Source organism: Anoplopoma fimbria, chromosome 18 (genome assembly GCF_027596085.1).
Source record: "Anoplopoma fimbria isolate UVic2021 breed Golden Eagle Sablefish chromosome 18, Afim_UVic_2022, whole genome shotgun sequence".
NCBI classification, from domain to species: Eukaryota; Metazoa; Chordata; class Actinopteri; order Perciformes; family Anoplopomatidae; genus Anoplopoma; species Anoplopoma fimbria.
The window spans coordinates 8,784,698-8,797,442 of NC_072466.1; the positions used below are offsets into that span (position 1 = coordinate 8,784,698).

At 39.4% G+C, this 12,745-nt stretch overlaps 1 protein-coding gene across 1 annotated transcript; it reads left to right on the top strand.

Moving 5' to 3' along the window:
- The first annotated feature begins 5,731 nt into the window (after positions 1 to 5,731).
- On the top strand, positions 5,732 to 12,069 carry LOC129107573 (visual system homeobox 2-like). The gene is made up of 5 exons (XM_054619076.1): positions 5,732 to 6,164; positions 6,909 to 6,999; positions 7,638 to 7,761; positions 9,867 to 10,047; positions 11,729 to 12,069. The coding sequence occupies exons 1-5, from the start codon at positions 5,732 to 5,734 to the stop codon at positions 12,067 to 12,069; spliced, it is 1,170 nt and encodes a 389-aa protein (XP_054475051.1).
- Positions 12,070 to 12,745: the final 676 nt, after the last annotated feature.

Sequence of the window (12,745 nt, forward strand, 5' to 3'; positions counted from 1 at the left end):
CAAGTTTAGTTCTGGCTAAGAAGAGTAAAAAAAAAAAAAAAAAAAAGGGTTACGAAATAAGTTGCAAGTTGAATGTTGCACCTTTTGCACTTTCAAACAACCGAAAAGGTGTGAAGTTGTTCCTCCACTTTGTTGCTCAAAAAAGAAATGAATGATCAGGAAACATGATCACTGTATATTATTTAATGCATAGAAATAATGTTAATAGTACATATATGTATATTCTATATATGTTATAAATAGAATTATCATTTTCCACTTAAGTCCACTCTGGATTTTATAACATTTTGTTAAACATTTCAATATTTTACACAGATGATTCTTACACAACTCTAAAGTTTACCTCGGCTTTACAGAGCGTTATACGTCTTTCAGCTCATTGTTTTGGTGTTACAGCCCACAATTTTACTCTTTTGGTTCATTCTCACTGCTCTCATAGAAAAAAACAACCCTGATAAACCCACTGTGCGCTACCTGCCCAGCTTTAAACAGCAGACTAGCAACTAGCTGGTGAACATACAGTAGTGGAGCATTTAACAGCTAAAGATGTTTCCCTCAGGGGTTGGTGGAGACAAAAACAGAGCTAAAAAAGAAAGTAATTATTATCAGGACTCCAAATTAATGCTGTTCATGTTCATGAATGTCTATTTTCAAATGTATCTGCTGTAATAATGTTAGTGTGTTTATGCACAACCCTGAGGCAGCAGTTAAACATGATGTTAACTACATTTCCTTTCATAACTTTACACTCTAGAATGGCCTTAAAATGAAGTCACGTACAGTATTATCTTTGACAATGGTTTTTGCTTTGTGTTCCTCTGAAATATAAACCTTATTTAAGGACTGCAGGCATAAACATTATTGAGTCTTGCCTTATGTATTCAAGTTTTACTATATTCAGCTAATTATGTACCCAAAGTGATTGTGTGCAGAAATGAAGGGGCTATCCAAGATTGTAAGATTATTTTCTTGGCATTTAATAAACCCAGAAAACGATTTAAAGTCATTTCTGATGCATCTCTTGGATGTCTGTAAAGAAACTGTTTTCAACATGTTGGCAGCTCTCCAGGTTCGGGGACGCTGTCACAGGACATTAACACAAGTTGTCCGGGCTTTGAGGGTGAAGGTCCTGAGTGAGTCAACTCAAATCTCTCCGGTCCTGCAGGACGAGAGAAACGCTCCCCGCAGGAGGCCAAGAATAGTCTGTCTTTATGTCTGCTGGTGCCGCCCATGTGAATCAAAAAAAGGACAATTAGGGGCTTATTAGGGTCTCGGGGAGAGCGTAGTTCACGGGGCGTCCGCTCGCCTGCTCGGCCCCAGCTCTGAGCCGCTGCCATAGCTCAAAACAGTCAGGGGCATTGTCTCACCTAATTACGCTGAAACCTGAGGCCCCTTTTTTGTGTTGCCACTGCCATGCCTGTCCGATTCCCTTCTCCTGCCTAACTGCTAGTCCCCGTCCACCGTGGAAGTGTGCTAATTAGACAAGAAATGGGCCCGAGTAATTATGTCAACTCTCGTTATGAGTAAGCACAATGAGGAATATTATTTTGTCAGGAAGGTTTTTTTTGGGGGGTTTGGGAGCCTTTCTCCCACGTTTTCCCAAAGTATTTTCCTCATTACGGCAATAAGACATCTGCACATGGAACTGGGGGGAATGCGGCACACACTCGGCAAGTCAGAGACCCCGACAAACTTCAGAGCATAAATAGATGCACTCATACAGAAATGGAGACTATAGAACGGCGATAGCATGAAGTTATTGCCCTAATTAATGGTTTGTGCCCACGGAGCAAACTGTTGAATCACCAGTGGCACATTGTTCGGGGTTGTGAGAGCCTTTTGTTTCTTCACCTTATTAGGATGTTTTGATCAACGGCTGTTTGGTGACCCAGCTCTTCTCAAAATGCCAAGCTCTGGGAAACTGCAATTAGCTAGATTAGAAGAGCCATTTCTTGAGCCTCAAACAAACACAAAGATGGATCAGGCAGAAACTAGTGATGAGTTTCAAATATGTTTTTATGCTGCACTGAAAGAACTTTAATCAGAGATATGTTCTAGAGTAGATAATCTATACATGTGATAGAAAGTAAATGTGGACATAGACTCAATTGGATTATTGGAAACTCCATAAAGTCAGATGTCCTGTTTGTCTCTTCCAGTAATTTGGCTTAATTTTTCTTTCTTTTTATTTTGTTTCTTTGCAGCTTTGATGTACAGACAGTGATTTGAACAGCAGTTATGTTCAGCTCATTGATAGTAGAGTAGTAGATTAGTAGAGTCAAAATGAAGATGCAGAGATTGTGACCATGTCTGTTGACGTCAGTAACAGAACTGTTTAGTCAGTGTTCTCGTTCACCTCTGACGTCTTGTTGTAGTTCACAGTATTAGTTTTTTTAAAAACTTGATTCTTTGGCCTCTGGTGATTCCCATCCCTCCCTTCCTCATGACTCAGTCTCATATATGGACCTTCTGATGGCTTCATTTACTTCAACCCAAATTTCAACACGCTGCTTAAGTTGCCGGTGAATACGATGCGTTAGTGTTGGTCGAAGACATTATTGCAGGTAGAACAGTCAGGCTGAAGCTATTTTTAATAGTTTCATAAAGAAAATAAAGAAAAAAACAAATTTATAAAGATCAGAATTCCAAGTAATGTATTAATATGCAAACTAACAGTTAAATAAGACGGGGGTTGAATGTAATGTGTTTTTATCTTATAGTCCTCGAATAAAAAAATGGATGAAAAGGCCATTCAATGATTTCTATGTAATCCCTTGCAGGAAAAACGTCTACAGTAATTAGGTTGCCTTCCAAACTCTCAAATGATATTCATGTTCTCCTGAATCTGAGGATCATAACATTGGTGCTTCCTCTCTCTTTGTGTTAAGTGATGGTTTCTGCTTTTGTATTTTTCTCAAGACATGCGTTTGTAAATGAACAAGATGGGAGATGAACCTGACTTCACTGAGTGAAGGAGGTTTTAAGAAGCTGCAGTTGTGTTCAGAAGCAGTGAGATGTGATGCTTATAGGATTCAAAATCGTGTTTCTAGCTGCATCCTGATCTGAGTGGAGGGATGTGATTTGTGTGTGTGTGTGTGTGTGTGTGTGTGTGTGTGTGTGTGTGTGTGTGTGTGTGTGTGTGTGTGTGTGTGTGTGTGTGTGTGTGTGTGTGTGTGTGTGTGTGTGTGTGTGTGTGTGTGTGTAATGTAGAAACCTCATTAGCATAGCTGTTGGTATGGCATTGATCTCTTCATTCACCTCTAATGAAATGTCTCTCTAATAGCTTCTCATGAGATGCAGAAGGTAATTTCGGTTTCTTTGCTCCCTCTCTCTTCCACTCTCTAGTTCTTTATAACATCTGGGGCATTTTGTTTGCTTTGTATTTATTTATATCAAATAATCTATGCTTTTTTTATTTTTATTTTCTATTGTTAAGATTGGAATCTACAATTTAACACTGACTCAGGCAAATAAAAGCTATTTTTTCTTCCTAAAGCAATCTAAAAACCTAATAGCTCAACACTTGATGGTCTTTTGACTATTTATAATGCAGCATTTTTACTCGTATCCTCGTTAAATGTAGTCCCATAGTCTCTTTTCTTGCACGGAGATGCAGCGTAGTGATACACAAAGCAACACGCAGCCTCATAATTGACTTGACCGGGTGAAGCCGCATCTCTTGATCACATCTCAGATTACAAACCAGCAGTAAATCTGTTGTGGGTTTGGCCGTCGTGACAGCCTGACGCACGGCTGCCAAACAGTCCAGCCGGAACCACCCATTTATTTATTTATTTATTTATTTATGTATTTATTCATCGCCACATGTCCCATTGATGAGACTGTATCTGCGCCTCCATCGCCCGCGTCCACTCATCTCCATAAACTCTCCTCGTCGTTAATTATCCGTCCAGATGTCCAAAGTGTGCCGCACATTATCTCCGAACGATTGGAACTGCGCAATAATTGAATAACAGCTGATTAGAGAGGATTATATAGGTCTGTGGAAACAGAGAGAAAATGAGAGTATTTTTTTTTTTTTTTTCACTTCATTTCACATTTCAGTGGGTTTGAATTTAAGGTTTAAATACTGTGATAAATGAGTGTGAAGAGATGCTGCGGGTGATTTCCCCTGACATCCAACAATGTCTTTGCTCTTACTTTCACTATTTTATTCACTGCAACTTTTTTAAAGTTTGGTGTTCTGACCTCAAACTGAAAAATAGGAGGTAAATAAATCTGTTGGTGTCTCGTGCTCCGGCGTTGTTTGTCCTAGTTTTTTTTTTTAATTGCCACCCTGTTGTGTCCTAAATACCCTGAACTGGGATATTGTGTTCTTTATCATGTGACCGGTCAGAGAATGAAAAACGCTTAATAATCTATCAACAGATGCGCAGGCTGCCACCAAAGACAAAACGTTTAGTGCTCAGACCTAATTAGAATATGCAAATCAAAGTGTGGGTTATGTGGGACGTTGGGGCTGGTAACGGATCAATCAGGGTTTGGTTCTCCTAATAAGAAGCTGAATTGATAAATTAACTGAAAGATAAACTGGCTAATGTGAGTTTATGAATGTTTCTTTTAATTTGACCTCTGAAAATTCCTTTTTTTTGTTGTTGTTGCTTTTTGTAAATTGGATTAGCCTCGTTATTGGTATACTTATTGGAAAATATTAGAATATAGAAAGCTTGGTTATGAAGACTGAACTGATATTGAACAAATACGAATGTTAGCCTTTACTGGCATGTGTGTCATAAGAGATTCATGTTGCTGAAATGTATCAAACTTTCGTTTTTAAGGGCAGAAATTACTCATTTTATTATTGTTGTATAAAGTCGAAATAAACCTTGTATTTCCACCTACAGCATTTTAATTATAGGCTAATATAAAATATGAAGTTTAAAGGAGTAAATGTGTTTTATTGAGCAAAGCAGCAGGTGTCATCAAAATAAGTCTGACTTCTATTTTCTGCTTTTATTTTTGGTCTAAAAAGCTGGTTCCTCTACTCAGTTTCACCAGTGACGACACTGTTTGAATGAATACAAACGTGCAGCAAATTAAAGATGGTTTTCCTCGATTTGAGGGATTTGTCTGACTGATTTACGATACAGTGACTCCCTCTTCAGCGACAGATAGATGAAGAGTTACACTGCAGTAAGACGGTTCTCCTTCTTTGATGATTTTTACGTAACGAATTCTCACGAGACATATACCACTTTCACCTACTCTCTCTCTTCTGTTAGTCAGTACCAATACATCTCAACTTCAGCCATTCTAATTCACTGTCATGACATAAATACGAATTTCTGGGATCAAACTTTAGATAAAACTACTAAACAAAAGAATGAATCTCTGAAAATGGGCCTTATTGTTCTGCTGTCACCAGCTGGAAGAGAAACCACTTTTAATATTTGAAAAAAAAATCCACCCACATCCTCAGCAATGTCTTGGCAAAAAGGCAAATATGACATGTTATTTTGTTACATTTAAGTGTCTGATATTGTATTTATTTACTAAAATGAAGCTTCATGGGGCTCGTGCAAACTTCAGCGTGGAGTCTCCTCCTCTCTTGTGATTGGCTGCCGCCTGTTGCCTGTTGGATAAAAAGCCCAGCAGAGAGGAGGGAAGAGAGATAAAGAAGGAGCATCACAGTGCTGATTGCATCAGGGACTCTTGCTTTTTTTTTTTTTTAGGGAGGGGAGTGGAAAACATAAATTGGAATCTCACCACTATGACGGGGAAGGAGGGAGTTTTGCTCTCAGACACTGAGAATAAACAGAAATCAGCCTCACAAAACAGTGTGAATCACGGGGGATCCCAGCATCCGCCTCCAGTCTGGAAGATGGCCCCCACGGTGCACCGGCGCACCGGCTTCGGGATCCAGGAGCTGCTCGGCCTCAACAAGGAGCCGCCGGCGGTCACTGTACACAGGCGGCCGCTGGAGGCTCTGCCGCACAGTGCGCACGTCCTGGCCTCCAGGTCCTTCGGACACGGGGGTCTCGGGGTCGGGATGGGTTTGCTGGGACCAGAGGGAATACACTCGTTTTACAGCCAGCCTGCTTTCCTGGAGGTGCTCGCGGAGGCCCAGAATGTGCACCTGCAGCCGCTGCACAGAGCGACGCACATGGACTCACAGGTGGAGGAGCAGCACTCCGCCAGCTCCGGTGAGTTATCACACATGAAGGCCTGTTAACTCTGTGACACACTTTATGTTTCTGATGCATATAAGCTGCCTATTCTGCAGCCTATGTGTGTGTTATTGTGATTGCTAGAGTAAGGGAATGTACTTTCACAAATGAGTGCCAGCCTCAAAGCCTCTGCGTTGACTGATGGTTGTAGAGACTTCAAATTCAATTCACACGGAAAATTGTTTTTATTTTCGAATGCATCTTTAAAAACGAGTTTATGAAATAGTTTATTTTTTATTTTAAAAATGGGGGAAAGATTGAAGAAAAATACAGAGGCCTCAGCTTAAAACATTTACGAACTAACTCCAATTATTACTTTTTATTCTAATTTACATTCATTTGAAGGGGAAAAAAAATCCGCACTGAAGACTGTATATTCATAAATAACTATTTTAAATCAAGAAATCGGATTTTATTTTTGTTTTTTTTTGAAAGGATGATGATTACTTTACCATCTTTCGTGTAGCTATAACAACATCTTAATATGATTGTTTTTTATTGATGTTGTTGCTGTTATTATTTGAGTATTTTGAATTAATCACTGCTCTTAATCACTGCTCTTCTCCCTGTTAAAGAGTTTTTCCTGTGCCGATGTGAGGGAAGGACAGAGGATGTCACATGTGTACAGATTGTAAAGCCCTCTGAGGCAAATTTGTAATTTGTGATTCTGGGCTATACAAAATAATCTGAATTGAATTGAATTGCTCTGTTTCCTCACAGATTCTGATGACATGAGTCTCTCCTCCGGTGATCAGAAGTTCTCTAAATCCTCAGTGAGTCAGAACAAGAAACGGAAGAAAAGACGACACAGGTAAAGCAAAATCAAAATGGGGAACTAAATATTCGAACAATGTATAATTATTCATTTAGACTGCTTATGTTTCGGTGAGGCGAACAGCATATTCGGCTTTTCTTTAGTGAAATCACGTAAGGCTACTTTTCGTTTGGTGTCAAAACCTCACGCACATTTCAACCCCTGTATTTAACATCTGTGTAATTCAATTTAAAATGGTGTGAGCCTTAAAGCCATATTGAATTGCTCTATCTTTCTAAAAATATATTGTTTCAAGATCTTTCGTTAGGAATTATAACGAATAAGTCTGATGTAGATAAAAAATATCACACGTTTTTTTTTTTTTTTTTATGTCTTCGGTAAACAAAGATGAGAGAACAGTAGGCCTAATTGGCTTCAATCTTTAGTGTTTATGACTGCGTTGCTACTTCTAAAATTGTTTCTTAAAATAAAAATCTGTATTTTTAGTTTGACACTATCTTCATTTGATTTCAAAATTCATTGCAAGAAAATATGTAATTTTTTGAATTAGTTTTCTATTTCAGTTGTAGACTTATTTTAAATTATACAAAAATGAATACATGTAATAATAAAAATAAATCCAAATTATAGAGGTGTACTTATTCATTTGTTTACTTGTTTTTTTTCTTCTGCAGAACCATTTTCACTTCCTATCAGCTGGAGGAACTGGAGAAAGCCTTTAATGAAGCTCACTACCCAGATGTCTACGCCCGGGAAATGCTCTCCATGAAGACTGAGCTACCAGAGGACAGGATACAGGTGTGTTACTGTGTATTAACATCTGTGGGGCATGAATGCTCTGTTTTCATCTTAAATTTCAAATCCTAAAAATTCTTTAATCATCTTAAAGAGGGACAACGAGACAAAAAAAACTTTTTTTTAAAATTGAAAGTGTAAATTTAGTCAAATAATTCAGATATTTTACATTTTAATAATACTACTTTTACATTATATCAAAGTCAACACGCCACCAATTCAGGTTACAAAGATATAAAGAATGCAAATGAAATATTCAGCCACCAGTCAGCTGCTCCATCATCATCCTCCTCCTCCTCCTCCTCCTCCTCCTCCTCCTCCTCCTCCTCCTCCTCCTCCCTCCTCCTCCTCCTCACTATGCCTTCTGCCTTCACATTAGCAGCCAATTCACCAGCTCAGTGTAATAATTAGTTAATTGAGGGGAACTTATCGCCTCTTGCGCTGAGAGTGAGAGAGAGCGAGCCGCAGCCCCGAGATGAAATGATAACTACATAGAAATTAATTGGCGCAGGTCAGCGGCTGAGCAGAGGCCTCTGACTGGCTGCTATGAGCATTTTAATTTCCCGTGATATTTGAGCGCCTGTCTCCCATCGATCGGCCCTGGAAATTAACTTATTTTTCAATCAGCCTCTTCGCCCCAGGGGTCACCTCTTCTCTGGAAGCTGTACACACACACACACCCACACACACACACACACACACACACACACACACACACACACACACACACACACACACACACACACACACACACACACACACACACACACACACACACACACACACACACCGCCATGCACACTCACACTGGTGCTGTCAGAAAGCATGATTGCTCATCTGAGGCCCATCTTTTTATGAGATGGAGGTTATCATCAGATCTACCTGAATAGCTTTCCAGGCTCGGCTTTGATCGTTTTTAATTCCAGGTCTGCGTAGCACACACACACCTCACTCACACACACACACACACACACACACACACACACACACACACACACACACACACACACACACACACACACACACACACACACACACACACACACACACACACACACACACACACACACCATTCACTATAATATCACCCTGCCTCCTCTGCCGTTATAGGATGATCATTTTTTTCTGTTTCCCTCATTCATATTCACAAGGTTGAGGCTATTGGGAGGTCTGGCTTGGTAAAAATCAATTTAGGCAGTTGAGGAGCCAGAAGGAGAATAATGCACACACACACACACACACACACACACACACACACACACACACACACACACACACACACACACACACACACACACACACACACACACACACACACACACACAACTGGGAATTTGTTTTTATTAAACACTGAATTTCAGGACTTGTGTGACAAACCTATTTTGATCAGCACATTTTCATTTTGAGTCAATAAAAGACCTATAGGTCAATATAGGTTGCATTTGAATCAAAACTAATTAAAATGAGCTCTTTAAATCAGTTTTCATTATTTAAAAAAAAAAAAAATGTAATTCCTCATCCCCAAAATAAAAAAAATCCTGCTTTGGATACAGAAGTGGCTTTTGATTGTGGCAGCGTCAATCGACAAGGAATTGTTAAGGAAGCTGTATTACAATTAAAAATTAGAAGGTGTTCCATTATTCTGGTTTTGAAATGTATCAAAAACCCTCCAGACATGTTTAAGATGCATGAAAATAATCTGCTTGAATATTTGTGTCTGATAGTTGTCCACAAAAAAAGCCCAGTGACCTTGTTCCATAAAATGAAATTACACACTCCTCCTCCATTATTGAAAAATCCAGAATCTATGAAAATGCAAATAGGACTAGAGGTCTCCTACTTTGCTGAAAAGTACATTTTCATTGTGTGTGCGTGCGCGCTAGACGTTTTCCTCCTGGTAAAAACCCATTGTAAAACGTTCTCCTTGAGCAGATTAATGTGAAAAACATGCATCATGCCCATGCATCATTCTGCTGTGAAGCTCACCCGTCCAAGTGACGTAACGATAAACAAAATGGATTATTAGAAAATAAAACTGCATGCATTTGTTATGCAAAGATACAACATGAACTTAATCTAACCCGTCTATCTGACCTTCATCTTTTCAGGTGTGGTTTCAGAACCGCAGGGCCAAGTGGAGGAAAAGGGAGAAGTGTTGGGGTCGCAGCAGCGTGATGGCGGAGTACGGCCTGTATGGAGCCATGGTCCGTCACTCCATCCCACTGCCAGAGTCCATCCTCAAGTCAGCCAAGGAGGGCGTCACTGACTCCTATGCTCCGTGGTTATTAGGTAAATAGTTGTTTGTTACTTGTTAACAGGGATACTTTTAGATGGTCATTTGTTTTTTTACATAAGACATTTTAACATGTCACATTCGGAAAAGCAGAGGTGTAGATAATGGGATTCATGATGGCTGAATTGCATTAAGCTGATTCAATTCAATTCAATTCAGTTTATTTTGTATAGCCCAGAATCACAAATTACAAATTTGCCTCAGAGGGCTTTACAATCTGTACACATGTGACATCCTCTGTCCTTCCCTCACATCGGCACAAGAAAAACTCCCCTAAAAAAAACCTTTAACAGGGAGAAAAAAGGAAGAAACCTATGGGAGAACGACAGAGGAGGGATCCTTCTCCCAGGATGGACAGAATGCAATAGATGTCATGTGTACAGAATGAACAGCATAACAGAGATACAACACATTCAATGTATATGACATAAATGATTCATATAATAAGACTACTTATAATCACAGCAGCAATTATCATAGTATAATTATAATTATGAAAATAGGAATAGTAATTAATCACATTAATGTGATTAATAATAATAATCGAAGTAGCAGTGGGTGTCAGTCGGCTCACAGCAGGAGGCACGACTACGGTCCAGGTACCACAACGATTCAAGGAAACCTGCAGAACGAGAAAGCAAAAAGGGCTTCAGGGTGGAAGTAAAGCTAAAATGCTTAACGGTACAGGTAATAGTAATAGTAATGTGACTAGTAATAATAATGGTGGTAGCAGTCGGTGTCAGCAGGGCCGTAGCAGGATGCACGACCACGGTCCAGGTACAGCCACGATTTATAGAAGCTCCTGGTATTGTGCATGCTGGCTCCCCGTCACACTGCCACACTGCCACTTACTGGGACACTTTAATTAAAATGGAGCCATCTTTAATGTTATTAAAAACATGTGTGCTTCTCCTGACAAGTCAAAATATCTGTTATGAAAAAGGTCCTAGATATTTCACCTTTTTTTAATATCAACACTGAAGCTCATTTTGGGAAAATCAACCATGCAAAGTCTCTTTTTTTATTTGGCTGAAGAAGCACACACGAGGTGGAGTACTTTTAAAAAGACTATCTTCTGTCTGATACACATAAAATATGTTATTTCCTATTCATTCTTATGTATATAGCTATACTGTTACTGTATGCTGCCAATATTTTAGTTGTAATATGAGAGCTTGTACTGCGGACCCAAAGAGAACCTGCTCTATTAGTTTGTGTCATGGTGCTTGAAAAGCGGGATTAAGATGTATTCCAACAGGAAATGGGAGCTAAACCCGGCTCATGTTAGGAGCCAATAAAAGTGTCAGCGTGTCAATAGAAGGTCAATATAGTGATAATCCTACTTAATCAGGACAGATTAGACCACATGTCCTCTCTCGCCTCATGTCAATTGATTAGATTTAATCAATTAGGGGACTCTAATTGAATAGGAAGTTCTATTTACTAATCTATCCCATTTCTATTTCGCACTTTATTTCAATGTCAAACACCTCAATACATACACAATTTAATGCTTGTGAGGAAAAGTAGGTGCACTTTATCAGTGAGATCTTTCGAGACCTAAATGCATCAATACAACAAACTATACCAGGAAACACTGAGACAGGAATACTTGCATTATCTAACCCTCCTTTGCAAGATCTAACTTAATTATATTTATGTCCGTTCCCCCCCCAGGTATGCACAAGAAGTCAGTTGAAACCCCACACACCTCTCCTGGAAAACCCTGCAGCCTGTCGCCACCACCACCACCACAAACAACAACAACACAGGAGAAACCAGCGGACAAAATGATGGAGGAAGAAAAGGAGAAACGAATCAAAGACGCTGCTAACGCATCAATTTCTAAAGAGGAATTGAGGGAGAACAGTATTGCTGCACTGCGAGCGAAGGCGCAGGAGCACAGTGCCAAGGTGCTCGGGACAGTTTCCGACAGAACGAACGGCCACGTGACTCATAAAGAGGAAGCTGAGGACGAGGTGACGGAGCAGGAAACAGAAGTGTTGAAGTGCGACTGAAATAAAAAGCAGCAGGAGACAGACTGATGGCGTAAAAAAAAACCTGCAGAGTGGAGTTTGAAAACATTTCAGAGGCAGAAGTTTCATTGGTTGAATTGAACCTCGTCGCATGTGGAGTCGCCCATAAGCTTGTTAAACTGTGGATCAAACCTGCAGATTAAATATCACAATCTGAGATAAATAAATGACAAATTATTTAAGATTGCTCGTCAAGTAACTAATTTGAAGAAAGGTTCTTTGGCTCAAATGATTTTTGAGGGTTTAGATTATTTCTTCCTCGCTGGTCTTAGAAATATGTGGACAACAAACTCAAACCAAACTAGAAAAAGTTTCATGTCGATATCTGAAGGAGGCTGGAGCACATAAATGTTTCCCTAACATTTACTGCGGATGTTCTAAATAGTTAAATAAATGTATATTTATTTTCTTTAAAATGGATTGTTACCTTTGCAGTTCTGTGACCATGGCAGCTACTTTTATGCAACAGTTAGGATTTAGATGCTTTTTTTGAGGCAAGTCACCTTTTTAAGAAGCATCTAAAGCAAGATTTTGACATCTGCTCAAGATTGGTTAGTGATGAATGTGACCCCTGACCTCCCTGTGATTTCAGTTTGGTGACTAAAAAGCACACGAAGTCATGTGAAAAGACTACGATACAAGATTAAATCATTGATTC

Bases quoted from the DNA above. Each gene is read 5' to 3' on its own strand.
- LOC129107573 (XM_054619076.1), top strand. From the start codon at position 5,732: ATGACGGGGAAGGAGGGAGTTTTGCTCTCAGACACTGAGAATAAACAG. The intron at 6,165-6,908 runs GTGAGTTATCAC...GTTTCCTCACAG, and splicing joins GCAGCACTCCGCCAGCTCCG to ATTCTGATGACATGAGTCTC. The intron at 7,000-7,637 runs GTAAAGCAAAAT...TTTCTTCTGCAG, and splicing joins CGGAAGAAAAGACGACACAG to AACCATTTTCACTTCCTATC.